This window comes from Muntiacus reevesi, chromosome 7 (assembly GCF_963930625.1).
Source record: "Muntiacus reevesi chromosome 7, mMunRee1.1, whole genome shotgun sequence".
NCBI lineage: Eukaryota > Metazoa > Chordata > Mammalia > Artiodactyla > Cervidae > Muntiacus > Muntiacus reevesi.
This window is the reverse complement of record NC_089255.1, coordinates 20,260,231-20,277,479: the sequence shown is the minus strand read 5'-3', so window position 1 is coordinate 20,277,479 and position 17,249 is coordinate 20,260,231. Positions and strand designations below refer to the sequence as shown.

Sequence of the window (17,249 nt, the reverse complement as noted above, 5' to 3'; positions counted from 1 at the left end):
TGAGAAAAAAGCTATTTCGAGTTGCTGTTTAGGCATTTTGCAGTATAATGACCCAGAGTCTGGACATTTGGATAAGGACTTGAGTTTAGGATTCCTGTCCCAAATTATCACTTGCTTTTCCTGGGGTACCTTGGAAAATGACCATTTAGAGTTGAACCTGTGTAAAGTTAGTGACCTGCACCCCAACCACCTTTAATATAATATGCTCTTGCTAGCCTGTTCACATGTGAACTGTGTCGGAGCACTGCCCTTCCCCTTGCTCATCGCCTCCCTTTCCCTGCTCCTGGTTTCTGGGGTCTGTAAGTAACAAGTCTTTCAATTTTACTTCCTTTGTGGATTGTACTGTACCTTCAATCAGAACGACTGCAGGTTTTTACTTCCCCAGCTGGGCAACCGAGGGAGTTACTTGCTGATCCTGTGTGGTGGCTTGTGCCTCCTCATTTAGCAGATCATAATCTGCATATCCTTAATTTAATGTACCAGCTACATGTCCCCCAACACATAAGGGGTGCCATTTTCCCTCAGCTTAATAAATGGTGATATTTTGTAAGTTTCTACATTCCTGTAGATGGTGAAAAATGAATCGAAGGAGATTGCAGTATCTGGATTGCAAAGGACCTAAAAAAATCTCATTAAGGAATATGGATTTGATTCTAGACCCTCTCTCTTCCCCCACAACCCCCTAAAGAGCTTTAAGGCAGTGAAGTTCTTTTAACTAGATCACTATGGCAACCCCAGAGTGAAGAACGGATTCACTAAAGGTCAAGGGGCCAGTTAGGAAGATTTCCTAGAACTCTATCTGGGATTTCAGTAGTTTGAGCCAGGATGGGTGGGAAACAATGGGTGGAACTGACGGAGGTGAGTGACTGGAAGGGGGTTGTGGGAGAGGGAGGAAGGATTGTGGCTGGTATTTCCTTGGGGCAACAGGGATGGTCCATTTTTGGACACAGAGAATAAAGGAGGAAACAGATTTAGGGATGAAAGACCAATTTTAGCAGGTTTACTTTAAGGTGGGATAGGCAATGTACAAGTCTGAGATTTAGGAGGGAGGTTCTGGAGATAAAAAAAAGTGGAAGTTCCACAACGAGTCAGATGGAGACTCCTGCTTTTGAGATTGTTCAGGACAAGAGGAATTCTAAGACAGAACCTCGAGAGAAACTGACATTTAGGAGATGGGCCAGGGTACAGGAGCCTGAAAAAGGCCTCAACAGAGAGTTGGAGGGAGAGCCCAGAGCGTGTGCAGTCAGGGAAGTGGGGGCAGGGGAGTGCTTCTAGAAGGAGCGGGTGACCAACAGGGTCAAATGTTAGGGAGAGCCTGAGCGACAGTGGACTAGACGATAGTGACATTAGTGACGCGGGAATCCTGAGTGACCAGCTGAGGGCAGTTCAGATAGAGCAGCAGAGGCCACAGTTGACTTAAGGGGTGAGCAACCTGTGCGCATAGATATCTGGCTCTAAAGGGGAGGAGAGGTGACGCTCACTAGCATATAAAGCTGAGGGTAACTACACGTCTACCACTGTTTCCACATCCATCTCTTTCTGTTTTAGATTTAAGAGATTTGAGTCTATTTAACAGCTAAACAGAAGGAGGAAGAGGGGAGGGAGACATCGAACCTACAGGAGGGAGGAGAGGAAAAGAAAAGGCTATGTTTGCAGGAAACAGAATCCACGACTGGTGGATGGAGATAGCCGCCTTGACGGAGAGAAGGACACGACTTCTACTGAGCCAGATAGGAAGGAGAAATGAGGAGGACGGTGAGTTTCTGTTTATGCTGGTGGGAGGGTCTCTCCTGGGGTTTCTGCTTTCTCAGTGAAGCAGAGTGAAGAGTCTGCTGCGGGCGGTGGGGGCAGAGTTGGAGGAGTAAGAGGTTTAAGGACAGAACAGAAGTCTTCAGCTGGATTCTGGGGAGGATGAGAAAAGAAGCTGGCAAAGAAAACCACAGAAGAACTGCTGGGAGGATAGAGGACCAGGGGCAGCTAGAGACCATGGATTTAGAACCACAGCATATCCTTCAGCAGGACTTTTCTTTGTAGCAATCAGCTGCCAGGGCGTGGGTGTAGGGAAGGTGGACAGTTGGATTCTATTCTTAGGTTCCTTAAAGTCCTAGGAGATTTTTGTGCCTGAAGAGGAACACTAGCCACCATCTGTGCTTTATTTGTTGTCTAATTTATTTACTTCACAAAACTACTTATGCAAAAATTGTCTATATATTTAAACACTATTTATATAACCAAGTCAAAATCTATACATTTTGCAAATCAAATTATCTAAACATTGACCGCAAATTTAAATCTTCCTACACATTTCAATAGAATCATCATTATAATATGTCAGCTTCTCTACATGCTTCAAACATTTTGGTAAAGCACATGTATAAGGATTATAAACTTTTTTATACTTACACTCATTATAAAACTGGGTTTGTAAACCCAAGAGGACATTATCTCAATTGGTCAATTCAGACCAATTATTGAATTTAGATATCCAATAGAAGAATATTATCTCAGTGAGATGATGTTTTGAATTGTTAATCAAATTATTAATTATTATCATTAATTATAAATTCTTGGTTGGGACTTGGGAACTACTTGACCTTCTAAGATGATGAAAATATGAGCCAGTGTTTATCTTATACATCACTGGAACTTTTCAAGTCCACACTTTCCCCACGAATTAGTGTATTGTAACTGGATACTTTCTCTTTAAATTATTTCATCTTTAAGTGTAATGATTATAACATGCAGATGTCCCAAAGATGTCCACACCCAAACCTCCTGTGTTTAATGGTAAAGGGACATTTTCTATGTAATTAAAGTTAAAGGTCTTAAAATACAGAGATTTCCTGGATTATCTGTGTGGGCCCAACTTAATCATATGAGCCATTAAAGTTAGAGAATTTTTAGTCAGAGATATAACCTAAGGGTAGGTCAGAGAAGTACTGTGAGAAGTACTTGGCCTGACCTTGTTGGCCCAAACATTGATGGGTAGGAAACTCAATCCTACAACTATGAGGAACTGAATTCTAAATGAGCTTGGGAATGGATTCTTTCAGTTCAGTAAAGATGGCAGCCCTGCCTACATGACCTAATGAAATCCTGAGCAGAGAATCCAGTCATGCTTTGTTGGACTTCTGACCTATAGAAACTGTGAGATAATAAATCAGTCAAAGTGTGTTAAGACACTAACTTTGTGGTAGTTGTTACAGGGCAATAGAAAACTAATACAATAACTTTACTGACATCATTTAAAAATTTATTTAGCTCATTTACATTTTTACAAACTCCCCTAATACCCCCAATATTGTTGTTTTCCCCAATATCCAATCTTCCCTTTTTTCTTATTCTATAACTCCTGACATTTAGCTGGACATGGCTGCCTGGAATAATGACTTATTTTCTAGCCTTTCCACCCCTGCCCGATGTGGATATATATGACAAAATTCTAGCCAATGAGATGCAATCAGAATTTTTGGATGTACCTCTCAGAAAGCTTCTTTTAAAGGAAATGGGTGTGTCCTTCCTTCCTCCTTCCTGGGGACTGTAAAGCTGATGTAACGACTGGAGCTCAAAGAGCCATATTGGGTCAGAAGGTGATATGATAAAGGCAGTGGAACAGCAAGAAAGGAAATTGGGCTGTGATGATCATAAAACTGTCATCCACTCCGGGACTCTTTATTTGCAGATTCTCCTATGTAAGATAGAAATAATCTACCATTTTGTTTAAGCCAGTATCATTTTGGGTTTTATTGTTACTGTAATCCGATTATAATTAGTAGGGTAGTATAGAGGCTTTCTTTCCCAAGAAATGAAGGATCATGTTTGAGCAGTGAGCAGTTATCTTTTGGATGTTTAACTAATTCATCATCATGTAACGCACTGCTGGAATTTCTTCCTTCCTAGTTGTAATATATGACCAGATGGTGCCAATCAATCTCTTTCATTTTTGGTGCAGTTCCAATTTTTTCTGGAATTACTCAGAGCTCTCTTGATCCACCCATCCCTACTTATGCAGATAGGAAAAATAAATGTGCCTTATGAATAAATATAATATCTGCTATATTTATACTCTTCTACTTATCAAAATTAACTAAAAATATCCTATTATGGTCATACTTCTTCACTCAGTATATTAACTACATTTTTGCACCTTGTATAGTTGCTTTTTTCTTTTTGAAAATCACAACAGAGTTGTGGATTTTAAAAATTCACCTTGTTCCAATTAACTATATTATTTTCCTTTTGATTATCAAATTGTCACAAATTCCACAAAGGTCAATTTGTGGAAGCCTATTAAAATTGGCTCCTTTGCCTTCGTAGATCTACCCTATACATTAAAAAAAAAATCTTTGCTTTTCGTCTTCACCAATAGGTTCAAGGCCTAGAGTTATTCATGGCATGGAACTATTCTCTGAGGGAGCCTGAATCCCTTTAAAGGTGAGTAATATCTGAGGCAAAGATCCAGGTGCTAAGAATGCACGTCAGATTATTCCCTGATGTTGTTTCACGCTACTTTAGTGATAAAGTTTGAAAAAGTAATTTCTTTTGGAAAACCACAACTTCACATTGGTATTTCCTATTTAACTCAAGCACTACCAAATCCTTTTTTATTTGACTCTAACATACAATTTTGCATTTATTGTCTCTACAACATACCTTCTTGTATCCTGTAACCCCTGAACCTAGCTGTAACAGCATCTTCCCTCTTTAGCGATCCTATAGCATCTCACCAACCATCATTCTCTAATTACTTTACTGATAGGGTCATCCATGCTGGGCCAATGGGACAGAGAGGTGAGACAAAGTTTATAACACTGGCAGGAGAGTGGTTGAAGAGATGCACCATGGAACCCAAGGTAACAGGAAGTCTGAGAAGGAGAAGATGCCATAAATCAGGAGAAAGAAGAGAGGTTGTGGGATGTGTGAAATAGGTACAGTGAAGGTCAGTGAGAGAGCTGGGAGGAAGGAGGTGGTGGTCAGAGCATGAAGTGATCAAACTTCAGACTATAAAGGTAGAGCAACGCTAGGAGGCAGCCACAGTCACTGATGTGTTCCATGCCTGGAGACCCCACCATGGCCTGTGTGTGACCCACCTCTATCTCCAGCTGCCAAAAGAAGCTCTGTATACCTGCTCTCAGCCAAAGCAAACATACACACCCCATGTCTTGGGTGGAGAGGTGAGGGCCAGAGTCCATCTGGGATCTGCCACAAATAGATGCCTGGGTTCACCGTCTGCTGGCTGCCCCAGTGTACATGGAAAGTGTGTACTGTGTTCAGGCTGGGTGCATGCCCCCTTCCTGCTGCACCAGTCACGGGCTCTCGGCTGCTCTGCCGCCCTCCCTACACTTCTGCTAGTGGCTGAGCCTCCCTCCTGCCCTGGCCCACACAGTGCTGGCTCAGCTTCTGACTGCAATGGCTGAGACCTGTGATGCTGGCACTCCTCACAGGAAGGAGCCTGCTGGGTATGCTAAGGCTGGCCCATCTGGTCCCATGCAGGGGCCTGTCAGGCTCACCTGAACCACCTGTTCCCAAATAGCACCAAGCAGGAAGCAGGGGTGGGGGTGTGGGGGACAGAAAGAGCAGAGTCTGCAAAGTAGCACAGGTCTTCCTACCTGCCAAACCCTGCCCTGATCCGAGGACTGCAGTGGGAGGCTGGGGGGGCAATTGTGGGGGTGGAGTAAGAAGGGCAGGTCCTGAGACACCAGAGCTCTACTCCTCACCTTAGATGTCTGGCACAGGGTCCCATGCAAGCAAGTGGAATAAAAATGCAGCCAGAGGGCATCTCTCTCCTGCCTTAAAGACACTACTTCTGGGGCAGAGGGCAGAGGGCAAAGGTCAGGGGCTAGGTTTCCATCCTTGAAAGGCTTGAGTCCTCAGAGTGGGAAAATAAGGAAGCCAGAGAAGCTTGAATATTTCCAGCCACCCAGCAGGTTCCCTCTACGGAGGCGCAGAGATACCCGGTCTCCAGGGTCCAGGGGCAGCAGCACAGAGCTGGTGGCCGCCTCCCGGGTCACATCTGGATCGTTGGCAAAGGCCGAGACGACAGGCCATGTGTTCAGCATCAGGCTCACCTGGGGAGGGGAATCCAGTTAGCACCTCTCCCTGGCCCTCGTCCCAGGAACCCCACTTCCCTCCTTTACTCCAGCCCCAGAGAGACACTCTGGAACCTGGGGACCTGGGGCTCAGTGCGCCCTCCTGGATGGCTGAGAGGTGGCCAGCACTGGACTCTGTGCCTCCTTGACAGTCTCTGCTAAGGCGGCCCTGCCCCCACTTGCTCCTGGCCCTCCAGGATGTAGGTTAATGGAGGTCTGCCTGGAGGCCCCCTGCGATCCCCTCCTCCCTTCCCCTCTTGAGCCAGGGATGGGACAGGGCCTAGGGTTCAGGTCACCTGGACAGTTTGGCGGTTGTACACCTTCACCACATGGAATCGGAAGCTGTAGACGCCCCGCACAGGGGCCACGAAGGAGCCAGAGGTGCGGTCAAAGCCACCTCCCTCGTTCACCAGGACCTGTGGGAAGCAGACCCTGCTGAGTGGGGCTCGGGGATGCCTGGGGCTCCGAGAAGCCACGGCATTGGGGGAAGGGGCAGTGAGTAAGGAAAGGAAGGGGTGGTAAGTAGACTAAACAGGAAGAATGGGCAGCTGAAATGAAATGATGAGAAAGGGAAGGAAGGAATGGTGGGAGTGAAGGGAAAGCAGACGGGCAGCGAGCCCCACAGCAGGGCCATTTCCTTAGCAGCAGAGTGGGTTTGGACGGCGATTCCAGGTCTTTGCAGGGTAGGGGATTACCTGGTCGAAGTAGATGGCTCCACTGGTGCCGTTGCTGATCTCCCCCGCGGGCTCGTGGTGGTGGCTGCGGACTGCAGCAAATGCCACTCTTCCAGGGGGCGCCTCTCCCAGGGCTGCTCCCCCTGGCCCTCCTGCAGCAGCTCTGCCAGGCTCACAGACCACCAGGCACTCGCCTTCCAGGAGGACTGGCTCTGTCCCCTCCTGGGCCCACCCGGCCCTCAGGGCCAGAAGTGTGAGGGCCAAAGGCAACCCCAGGCTGAGGAAGGGACGTGGCGGCCAGGGTTGCTTTGTTCCCAGCATGGCTGAGTGGCTCTGTGACCCACAAACCTTCTCTTTCTGCTCCTTGGTTCTTCCTGCCTCTCCCCCTGGCTCTCACCACCCCTCAACCTGCTTCTCAGCGCTCTCTCTGGGACTCCTGGTCACCTGGTCTTGGCGTCTCTCTCCATCCGTCTCCATGCCCCACGACTCTGTCCTGCCTCTCACTCCTGCTGTCACTGCAGTTCCCTCCTCCTTGGCCGGGCGCAAAATAACAGCAGTTGGGTTTTGGGAGGGAGAGGAGAAATGAGACAGCCAGACAGGAGGGCTGCAACCACAACCCCAGGGCAGCCCCCTCCGGAGAGCACTGCAGGCTGGAACTGGGACCACAGAGAACATGGGTGTGAGATTGTGAGTGCACGTGTGTGTGTGTGTGTGTGCGCGCGCACACACACATATCTGTGACATTCCCTTCCTCTTCACTCCTCCCCTCTTCAAAATCCTTCACAAGTCAGCAGCCCTCTTAGCAGTATCTTTTCCACTGTTGGAAGAAAGGGAATGTTCTAGTGTTTTCCCCCTGTTTTGGTGGAAAGTGCTTGAGTCAAGGGTGTCACTATCCTGTGACCCTGGGCCAGTCTTTTTCTTTCCCTGGTCTTCTATATTGTTATCCGAAGGGACTGCATTCGTCCCTTTAAGGCCCTCTTCACCTCCATCTCTCCATGAAGTGGTTCCTCATTCCTGAGAAACAACTGCGCGGAGCGACTCAAAACTCCGAGGAGCGCGAAGAGCGCTGACCCCGCAGGCTTGCAGCCACGGCGGGCGAGGGGGCGGGGCGGGGCGGGGCCCCGATTGGGGCCAGGGCCGGGGCCGCGGCCGGGGCTCGGGCCGGGGGCGGGGAGCAGCTGGCTGCTGGCGGCTGGCGGGGGCGGGGGCGCGCTTCGCGGCTTGGTGCTGGCCCAGCCCCGGGAGGGGCCCAGCTGACTCCGCCCCCGGCCAGGAAGTGACTCAAAAAACTGTTTGTGATGTGGGGAAGAGAGGTCCCCGTTGGGTGAGAAATCGGAAAGGCCCGCCCCGACTCGGGCCCCCCGCCCTTCTTCCCTGGGCCGGGGGCGCGGGCGAAGCTGGGGCCGGCGGGCACCGAGCGGCGCCGGCGGGACCGAGGCTGCAGCGGGCGGCGAGGCGGGTAGGCGCGCTCTCCCCCGCGCCCGGGCTGCGGGAGCCAGAGGGCGCAGTGCCGAGCGCAGGCGGGGGGCGGCAGCCGCCAGCGGCCGTGGGCGGGGCCCGGCTCGGCCCCTCGGCCCAGCGTGGGGCGCGTGGCGCGACCGAGGGGGGCAGCAGAGGGAGGGGGAGGGGTGGGAGTGGCCAGAACCTCGGAAATGGCCGATGAGGGACCCCAGAGGAGAACCCAGTTCAAGCCCTGGTGAGGATTCATCTCTAAGAGGCCGTCTTGGACCCGGAGGTTGCAGAGACCTGGAGGAGAGGGGCTCTTTCGTCACCTGTCCACTCCTTCTGGCCTCCAAACCCAGCTGGATCCTCCTCCCCATTCCTGCTCAGGGCTGTGGTCGTCATTTTCCAAAGGCCACACGGCCATCCCAGATAGACAGTCTTGTTTATCCGTGACTTCGTCTCCGGGGAGAAGGCCCCCGTGTCCAGATAATCTGACATTCCCTCCCTAGTTCAACTAAACTGAAGTTTTGGTTACCTCCTGGGTTGTTTACAGGTTTGATAACTAGGTGCGACCTGTTGATAGCTGGTTAGGCTAGGAGACCAAGATTTGGGCTGAGGGGACATCAAGGCTCTGAGCTGCTTTCCGTCTTTCCAGGGTTGGGCGGCCAAGCAGCCATGCCTACCTGGGGGGCCGGCTCCCAGTCCCCTGACCGCTTTGCGGTGTCTGCGGAGGCCGAGGACACGGTGCGGGAGCAGCTGCCCCACGTGGAGCGCATCTTCAGGGTGGGGATGAGCGTCCTTCCGAAGGACTGTCCTGAGAACCCTCACATCTGGCTGCAGCTGGAGGGCCCCAAAGAGAACGCCAGCAGAGCCAAGGTGAATGCCTCTCCTTGACCCTTCCGGGGAAGCAATGACTCCCTCCCCCCGTGGAGGCAGGAGAGAGGAGGGGCCGGGGAGGATCTTCACTTCTTGCTTGTCTCACTGGCACTGAGCTTTGAGGAACTTGCACATTCTCTGTCCATAGTTTTGGTTTCATTTCTGCTGTAATGACCCAGGTTCTGCCAGGGCTTGGAAATAAGTGATTCAGGTCAAATCAGTTTGTACTCTTTGGGAGAACAGAGATAATCTGGTTGGGCAAGCAGGCCCCACCAAGGAATTCACTGTGTGGTGGGAGGCCACATTGCTTCCTCTGGAGTTAGTCAGGGCTTCCAGTAAGGCACCACCACTGAATACTATCCTTGTAGTCCTAGTTTCAGTTTCCTTATCTTTAAAGTATGAATAATAACAGTATCCACCTCACTGAACTTACTGTGAATGAGATAAAGCACGTAAGGCATAATGCATGACTTCTGTAAAAGTTAGTGTTGATGATCGTTATGATGGAAATATGCAACATACGTACACACACATAAATGTTTAGAAGAGACGGCCTTTTAACCAACTACTTATAACAATATCTTGAGTTGAGTTCTAAATGGAAATTCAGCCCCAGGTTGTCACCTGAAAAGGGAAAAAGTGAGTTTCTCTATCCTCTTTTAATCCCCACCTTTTTCAGGATCTATAGGGCTCCATTTCTCTGCCCAGGCATCCTGGAGCCCAGGAGACAGCAGTGGGCCTGCAGGGGGTATCGGACCATTTAAGATTCAGCAATCTCCTTTTTCTTCCTACTTCCCTTCCCTCCCTTTTCCCCCAGGAGTACCTGAAGGGTCTCTGTAGCCCGGAGATACAGAATGAAATCCACTACCCACCCAAACTGCATTGCATCTTTCTGGGAGCCCAGGGCTTCTTCCTTGATTGCCTGACTTGGAGCACATCTGCCCACTTGGTGCCGGGAGTGCCCGGCTCCCTGATGGTCAGTGGCCTGACTGAGGCCTTCGTCATGGTCCAGAGTCGAGTGGAGGAGCTGGTAGAGCGGCTGAGCTGGGACTTTCGTCTGGGGCCATCCCCTGGAGCCTCTCAGTGTGCTGGAGTGCCGAGAGAGTTCTCTGCCCTGCTGCAGGCCCGGGGGGATGCCCACACAGAGGCTCTGCTGCAGCTGCCCCAGGCCATCCAGGAGGAGCTGCTGAGCCTGGTGCAGGAGGCATCCCGGGGGCAGGGGCCCCAAGCATTCCCATCCTGGGGGTGGGGCGGCCCAGGTCCGCTGGGCGCTCAGCAGCAGGGAGTCAGGACTCCCCTGGGTGACGGTGGAGTGTCTTTGGACACGGGACCTACAGGGTGGCAAGAGTCAAGGGGAGAGAGACATGCCGTGGAGAAGGAGGGAACAAAGCCGGGTGGTGCCAGGGAGATGGATTTGGGGTTGAAGGCGTGGCTCGGGGAAGAGACCTGGGAGAGACTAGTGGCCTTCAGGCCACAGTCAGGAGGAGGAGAGGCCGGGCAGGCAGGGCCTCTGAAGGGGAAGGCCCTGGGGAAGGAGGGAGTTCCCCAAGAAAGAGGAAGGCTTGGGGTCCAGGGCCAGCCTCCTGGTACCCAGGGCCTCTATCAGAGGGCATCTCAGCTCCGGGGAGCCTCCCTCCTCCAGCGGCTCCATAATGGGGAAGCCTCACCTCCAAGAGTGCCCAGTCCCCCACCTGCGCCTGAACCCCCGTGGCACTGTGGGGACCGGGGAGACCGCGGAGACCGGGCAGACAAGCAGCTGGTTGTGGCTCGAGGCCGGGGGTCTCCGTGGAAACGAGGCACCCGGGGGGGCAACCTGGTGACTGGCACACAGCGTTTCCAGGAGGCTCTCCAAGACCCTTTCACCCTGTGCCTTGCTAACGTGCCGGGCAAGCCAGACCTCCGCCATATTGTCATCGATGGCAGCAACGTGGCCATGGTGTGAGTACCAGGTGGGGCTGAGGGTCCCAGGGAGGGGGATGAGGTAGAGATGGGCAGTTGTGTTTATCTTGGGGACATGTGCCAAGCGGCGGGCAGTCCAGCCTGCCTGCCAGGCCTCCGCTCTAGGGCCCTCGAGTGCTGACCCCTTCCCACTGCAGGCACGGCCTCCAGCACTACTTCTCCAGCCGGGGCATTGCCATTGCCGTGCAGTACTTCTGGGACCGAGGCCACCGCGACATAACTGTCTTTGTGCCTCAGTGGCGTTTCAGTAAGGACTCCAAGGTCAGAGGTGAGTTGGGCCTGGTCTCTCGTGTCTGGGGATGGGCCCCGCGTTCACCTCGGGGGTAACCCCACTGTGCTCCTCTGTTTCTCTAGAGGGTCACTTCCTGCATAAGCTGTATTCCCTCAGCCTGCTCTCCCTCACACCCTCCCGGGTCTTGGATGGCAAGAGGATCTCCTCCTATGATGACAGGTACTTGCTTCTCTCTTATCCACAGACTTGACATTCAGGGAGCCTGGTGGGAGACTGAGGGGGAGACAGAAGCTCTGGCCCCTTCACACTGTAAGACTTGAGTCGTGGGGAAAGGGCCACTTCTCCATGTGCCCCTATGATTGGGGAGGTAAACCTGCCCTGCAGACAGGATGAGATGGATGGTGGACAACTCTGTTTCATCCTTCACTTTTTCACTTATCAAACTAAAGGATGCTTCGTATTTATATTAATAGTACCATCTTAACGGTACTATTTTCTAGATGGTAGTACCTTACTATCTAGAAAACACTGGTTTAATGGAGACATGGGAAAGCCGGTGATAGGAATAGCTAGCTGACAAACGCCTCTTACAACCTAGATGTCCAAACACATAGAGAAATTCTCCAACCTTCTGGAAAAACCAGAGTAAACGAGCCAAATAATGATAAATAAAGAATGGATTCCATGCATAATACGGCTGTACAAAACATGGTGTTTAAAAGAAGATAAGTGAAAGATCAATGGTCTTAGAATTTGAAGGTCTGAATCTGAGTCTCCTTGCATAGTCATTGTGGATTCTCTTAGTGGATTAATCTCTTTGTCTCAAGTTCCTCTTCCATTCATTCATCCTCCTTGTGAATGTCAAAAGAAGCTAAGGTATGTGCTTGCCTCACTCAAGGTGCTCTGCTGGAGGACAGTGATATTCTTTAGTTTTTCACAGACTCAATCAAGTGTGGCAGTGCGTCTTATCTCCATTGTACAGAAATGGAGACAGTGGGTCGGAGTAGTTAATTCTCTTGGCAAAGGCTATGACGTGGCAAAGGAAGACCGAGAACTTAAAGCTGCTAGATGGTTTAATTGAAGAACACAAGACACATGTCCTCGCTGGTGTCCACAGTGTGGGAGACAGGTGGATCTTACTTATTATTTTTTAATAGACTTTTTCCCCTCCCTTTGGCTGCACTGGATCTTTGTTGTGGCATGTGGGGTCTCAGTTCCCCCAACCAGGGGAACTCTCACTGAACCCTCATTCCCTGCATTGGAAGGTGTATTCTTAACCACTGGACCACCAGGGAAGTCCCATGGGTGGATTTTAAAAGCTAACTAACTAATTTGAAAAAATTATGGTGGTAAGTTCTTTATTCTCTAGGATTCTCAATTTTAAATTAAAAAAGAGTTCCCAAGCTGTACTGATTATATATTTTGTTTTTTCAAATGCTTAACTTTTACTCCCTAACAGGTATTCTACAAAAAAGACAGTTCATGTTCTCCCAATGCAGTTCTGTTTTATGCCTAGATTTCACAGGTTATCCGAAATAGAGAACTTTCTTTACATGCCAGCATTGACACAATTAAAACTGAAGGTTGAGTCACTTGTAATAAATTTTGAAGATATGTGTCTATACAGTTGTATAGGTCCTGATAGGCAGAGGTACAATATAAATTTTGTATTTTGCCTAGTTATAGTGAAAAACACAGTGACATGTAGCACAGACCTACTGAATACTGTGGAACAACATACGATCTAATGTGATAATAGTACAATTATCTTTAATTTGAAAATACATGTTGCATATTATATGATACCATATATATTTATAATGTTATCTCTTTAATTTGTTTCCCAGACAGAAGCTCAGCCAGACATCTGTCATACTGAATCCTGATTAATGTCCCCTTTATACCACACTAGGCTTCCCCGGTGGCTCAGACAGTAAAGAATCTGCCTGAAATGCAGGAGACTCGAGTTCCATTCCTGAGTCAGTAAGATCCCCTGGAGAAGAGAATGGCTACCCACTCTAGTATTCTTGATGGGAGAATCCCACTGACAGAGGAGTGTGGCAGGCTACAGTCCATGTGGTCACAAAGAATTGAACACGACTGAATGACCAAGGCTGTACCACACTCTTTTTCAGATTACTGACTGCCTGTGTGGTACTAGGTGTCTGGCCTACTGAAGGAGGCAGGAATCAGGGAAGACTCGATTCGTCACTTCAAAAAGCCCAAAGAAACTAAATCAAACACTACAGAATTCAGAGGAAAGGGATCTCCCTTCTGGCTGGGGTCTTGTGGGAAGGGAAGGATTTGAGAGTTTTTGCTGATTGACAAGGATATTGGATGCATTGAATCTCTTGGTTTCTAAATCTGTTAAGGACTTATCTTGTGAGTTCTACCCCAGTCCTGTGGAATCAGAATTATAAAATGGGGCCCAGGCATCTGTTTTTTTGACGCTCCCCTTGAGATTCCTCTCATCAGTTAGGTCTGGTTTCCTTCCAGATGGAGGGAATAAAGGGAACAGTTTGAGAAACATGAAAATCAGACAGCGCAGGGCATGTTTGAAGAACAGGGTGAAATCTGATCATTGATTTTTTCAGGAGCTGTGAGTGCCTTAGGGAGGGAGGGAGGAGATAAGGCCTTAACAGTGGCTTGGAGCTGGTTGCTAGGCCTTAGCTGCCAAGCCTGGGATGTGGAAATATTTGCTGGATAAAGGGCAAGTTTGGAAGACTTTTGTGTAGGGGAAGAGCATGTTCTCTCAGGGGAGGAGAGGCTGGAGGGTGGTAAACGGCTGGGGGCAGGAGACCCCCTTATCAGGAGGCTATGCAGTAGTACCTCAGTTGCGTTGTCCAAGTAGCTCAGGTGGTAATGGCAGGACTGGAAATGAAGGAAGCAGAGTGGAAGGCCTCAGGGGAGGCGAACGAGGGATCTGTGACTGATTCAAGGGGCAGCGGGGAAGAAGACAGAGCAAGGGTTAGGTCTTTCTGTCTCATACTGACAAGGCACAGAGTGTTGTGGAGGGTTGTGGTGACTGGAGGGGTTGCTCTTGGGAGACATGGAAGGGTTCATCTTTGTTTTCTTCCTAACCCATGGCGCCTGTATCCAGTCAGTCATCTGGTGGCTGGTTCAAGGTGAGGGGCCAGATCTCCATCACTAGAAGTGCGTCATGGGCGTCGATAAAGTGCTCTGGGGTTGGGACCTTGTTAAATCCCAATATGGCTGCTGTGGTTTTTGAGATAGGTTCATGGTGAAGCTGGCTGAAGAGACCGACGGGATCATTGTCTCCAACGACCAGTTCCGGGACCTGGCAGAGGAGTCTGAGAAGTGGATGGCAATCATCAGAGAGCGGTGAGGGAGCCCTCCCCTGAGAACAGGGCACAGACTCAGACCTTTCTCTAGAACCAGCTCTGATCTGCCACCCGGTGAGGACTCTGGGAAGGGGCTGACACCACTTTGCGAAGGATGGTAGCCGGCAGCTTCTGATGGTGTTGGTCTTAGCTGTCTGGGCAGTGGGCAAGGGCCCCTCTGTGACCACACATTCTCTGTGCCCATCCAGCCTGCTGCCCTTCACCTTTGTGGGAAACCTCTTCATGGTGCCGGATGACCCCCTGGGGCGAAATGGCCCCACCTTGGATGAGTTCCTGAAGAAACCAGTCAGGTAATGCCCTGCACTCTCCTAGGCAGCCCTGCTCCTGCTCTGCAGGGGCCTAGCAGGCCTGGAGAGTCGGGTGAAAAAATGACTCAATCCAGGCCAGCTTTATTCTATAGTAGTTCAGGTTGCCTGGGCTCTGGCCCAAGGAATCCTGACGCAGACCCTTCAGGCTGGGAAGGAAGCTCCTGCTTCCTGTTTTCCCTGATCAGTGTGTTGGACGGAGTTATTTGGTAAATGGTTGCTTTTACTCATAGCTGGTTGCATTGAGTACGCCCTCTGCTGGACAGAAAGTAATTATTAGACTAAAGCGAGATTGACCGTCCGGTTCCAAAGGAACCATCCATCTTACCCGCAGAAGTGGGTTGATACTGCCACTCGGAGGTCAGTTTCTAGAACTTCAGGCTCGCTCACTCTAGGATGCTTCTCAGCTCATTCTGTTCTCTCTGCTTCTTCCCAGGGCACCGGGGTCTTCTAAGCCTCAGCCTTCTGCCAGGGGCGTCACAGAACACAGTCATCAGCAGCAGGGGAGAAAAGAAGAGGACAAAGGCAGTGGTGGCATTCGGAAGACGCGGGAGACAGAGCGGCTCCGGCGCCAGCTGCTGGAGGTGTTTTGGGGGCAGGATCACAAGGTGGACTTCATCCTGCAGCGTGAGCCCCACTGCCGGGACATCAACCAGCTCTCTGAGGCCCTGCTGAGTCTCAACTTCTGAGCCTCACCTGTCTGAGTGGCCGCCCCCCCCCGCTCAGCTCCAGTCTTAACCCAGTTCAGCTCATCCTCTGGGTCCCTCTGCTGCTCACACCCTGCCCCAGTCTCCCCCCCGAGTTGGTGCTCTGTGTCAGAGAGGTTCTGAGGAGGAGCATCCATAGTGAGGAATGCTCTTGTGTGGAGCACTTTGGGGACAGGTCCGTGACGTGACCTGATCTCATCTTGAGTCAGGACCTCAACCAGCTCTCAGGAGGTTCTTCTAAGCCTTAATTTCTCAACCTTGCTTTAACGCAGGGTTTCTGTAGGGAGCGGGGGCTGCTGCAAGGGGTGGATGCCGGAGACTGGGACTGCCGGCCCCTCCTCCATGCCAAGCTGGGGGTGGAGGTGGGAGGGGAAGGGAGAACAGGTGGCCGGGAAGCTGAGCCTTTCCTCCTTGTGGCTGCTGCTCTGAAGGCCAGAGGACAGGAACGCTTCCCAGGCCTGGCTGGGCTCCTGGGTGCAGCAAAGGGAATGCTGGCCCCTGGAAAGGCTCATATTCCGGGGTCTGGGTCACAGTGGGGTAGCAGCGAGCTGGTGGAGAAGGCAGAGGGAGACTTGGCTTCTGGTCTCATCTGTGCCTGCCTGTGACCTTGACTGATCTTGGTCTTTACTTCTGCCTACAAGTAGGGGGTAAAAACGCTTGTTGGGAGGAGAGATGAGAACCTGGAGGAAAACCCTTTGGACGAAAGGTACTTGGACCAAGTCTCAGGTGTGTCTGTCTGTGGTTGCACAGGCTTCTTAACCAGAACCTCACTTTCAGAGAGCTGAGGGTCCTCTGTCCCCAGGGCCTGTGTCCTGGATTTTAACACTGCATCCTCAGTATAATGTGCCCTGTAATGGCTGCGTCCCTTTTGGGCAACCCTCCCCGCCCAATCCACATTTACAGAACAGGTAATTAGGGTGACTGCATTACCAGTAAACTCTCAGGGTTTGTTCCTCTCAATGGCAGCTCTCCTGTTGCATCCAGGTGTTTGTTTACAGATGAACGAATGTGTCGGATAGTCCCAGTCTCTGGTTAACGCACTTGCTCGAGCGCTGAGCAGTCACCAAACTGATGAAGCCATGTTCTGTAAGGACAATGATCATGTGACCTGACCCTAGCATTTTCTCTACAGAACAGATATGTCGCATAAAGTGAATCCCACTTCTGCTCCATGTGTGCGTGTATGCGGATGGGAAGGGTTTATAGAGGTTGTACCTAGAGGAACTAATCTGAAAAACGAAAACGGAAGAATCAGAGTTGGACCAACTGCTGTCACCTCAGGACTTTCTCTGTCCACCTTGGTTCCTACATGTCATTGTCCTGTATCTGCTTGAGGTCCTCCCGTGCCAGGGAATCTATGACCTCCGAGGCAGCACATTCATCCCTAGCCAGTACTAGTCAGCCCTTCCTTTAGCGCAGCCCTAAATATGCTTCTCGGAGGCCAGTCATTCCCTCAGGAACAGTACAGAGCCAGGCAACTTCCTAGAGTCCAAGACCAGATAAAGAAGTAGGACAGGTGCCTCTGGCTTCAGTGCTGTCTGAGCCCTGTAGCAAATCCCTGGACAAGGCTCGCTTTTTAGGCTCTGACTTCTGCTGCCTGAG

General features: G+C 50.6%; 2 protein-coding genes across 4 annotated transcripts; one reads left to right on the top strand and one right to left on the bottom strand.

Annotated features, from left to right (window-relative positions):
• Positions 1-2,397: 2,397 nt before the first annotated feature.
• On the bottom strand, positions 2,398-7,833 carry CBLN3 (cerebellin 3 precursor). Of its 2 annotated transcripts, XM_065941763.1 has the most exons (4): positions 6,785-7,833; positions 6,386-6,505; positions 5,955-6,068; positions 2,398-4,865 (listed from the first exon to the last, which is right to left on the bottom strand). In XM_065941763.1, exons 1-4 carry the CDS (start codon positions 7,082-7,084, stop codon positions 4,734-4,736), a joined length of 666 nt encoding a protein of 221 aa, XP_065797835.1. In that variant the 5' UTR covers positions 7,085-7,833; the 3' UTR covers positions 2,398-4,733. The 2 variants fall into 2 exon arrangements, with proteins under 2 accessions (XP_065797835.1, XP_065797836.1); XM_065941764.1 differs by having other exon boundaries at positions 2,401-6,068.
• A 203-nt stretch (positions 7,834-8,036) lies between these two features.
• On the top strand, positions 8,037-16,814 carry KHNYN (KH and NYN domain containing). 2 transcript variants are annotated; one of them, XM_065941760.1, is made up of 8 exons: positions 8,037-8,222; positions 8,862-9,082; positions 9,900-11,020; positions 11,179-11,309; positions 11,396-11,492; positions 14,508-14,615; positions 14,824-14,925; positions 15,377-16,814. In XM_065941760.1, the coding sequence occupies exons 2-8, from the start codon at positions 8,882-8,884 to the stop codon at positions 15,627-15,629; spliced, it is 2,013 nt and encodes a 670-aa protein (XP_065797832.1). In that variant the 5' UTR covers positions 8,037-8,222; positions 8,862-8,881; the 3' UTR covers positions 15,630-16,814. The 2 variants fall into 2 exon arrangements, with proteins under 2 accessions (XP_065797832.1, XP_065797831.1); XM_065941759.1 differs by lacking the exon at positions 8,037-8,222 and adding an exon at positions 8,409-8,459.
• Positions 16,815-17,249: the final 435 nt, after the last annotated feature.

Bases quoted from the DNA above. Each gene is read 5' to 3' on its own strand.
- CBLN3 (XM_065941763.1), bottom strand. From the start codon at position 7,084: ATGCTGGGAACAAAGCAACCCTGGCCGCCACGTCCCTTCCTCAGCCTG. The intron at 6,506-6,784 runs GTAATCCCCTAC...TGCTTCCCACAG, and splicing joins GAGCCATCTACTTCGACCAG to GTCCTGGTGAACGAGGGAGG. The intron at 6,069-6,385 runs GTGACCTGAACC...TCCCCTCCCCAG, and splicing joins ACAACCGCCAAACTGTCCAG to GTGAGCCTGATGCTGAACAC.
- KHNYN (XM_065941759.1), top strand. From the start codon at position 8,423: ATGAGGGACCCCAGAGGAGAACCCAGTTCAAGCCCTG. The intron at 11,021-11,178 runs GTGAGTACCAGG...TTCCCACTGCAG, and splicing joins GGCAGCAACGTGGCCATGGT to GCACGGCCTCCAGCACTACT. The intron at 11,310-11,395 runs GTGAGTTGGGCC...CTGTTTCTCTAG, and splicing joins TAAGGACTCCAAGGTCAGAG to AGGGTCACTTCCTGCATAAG.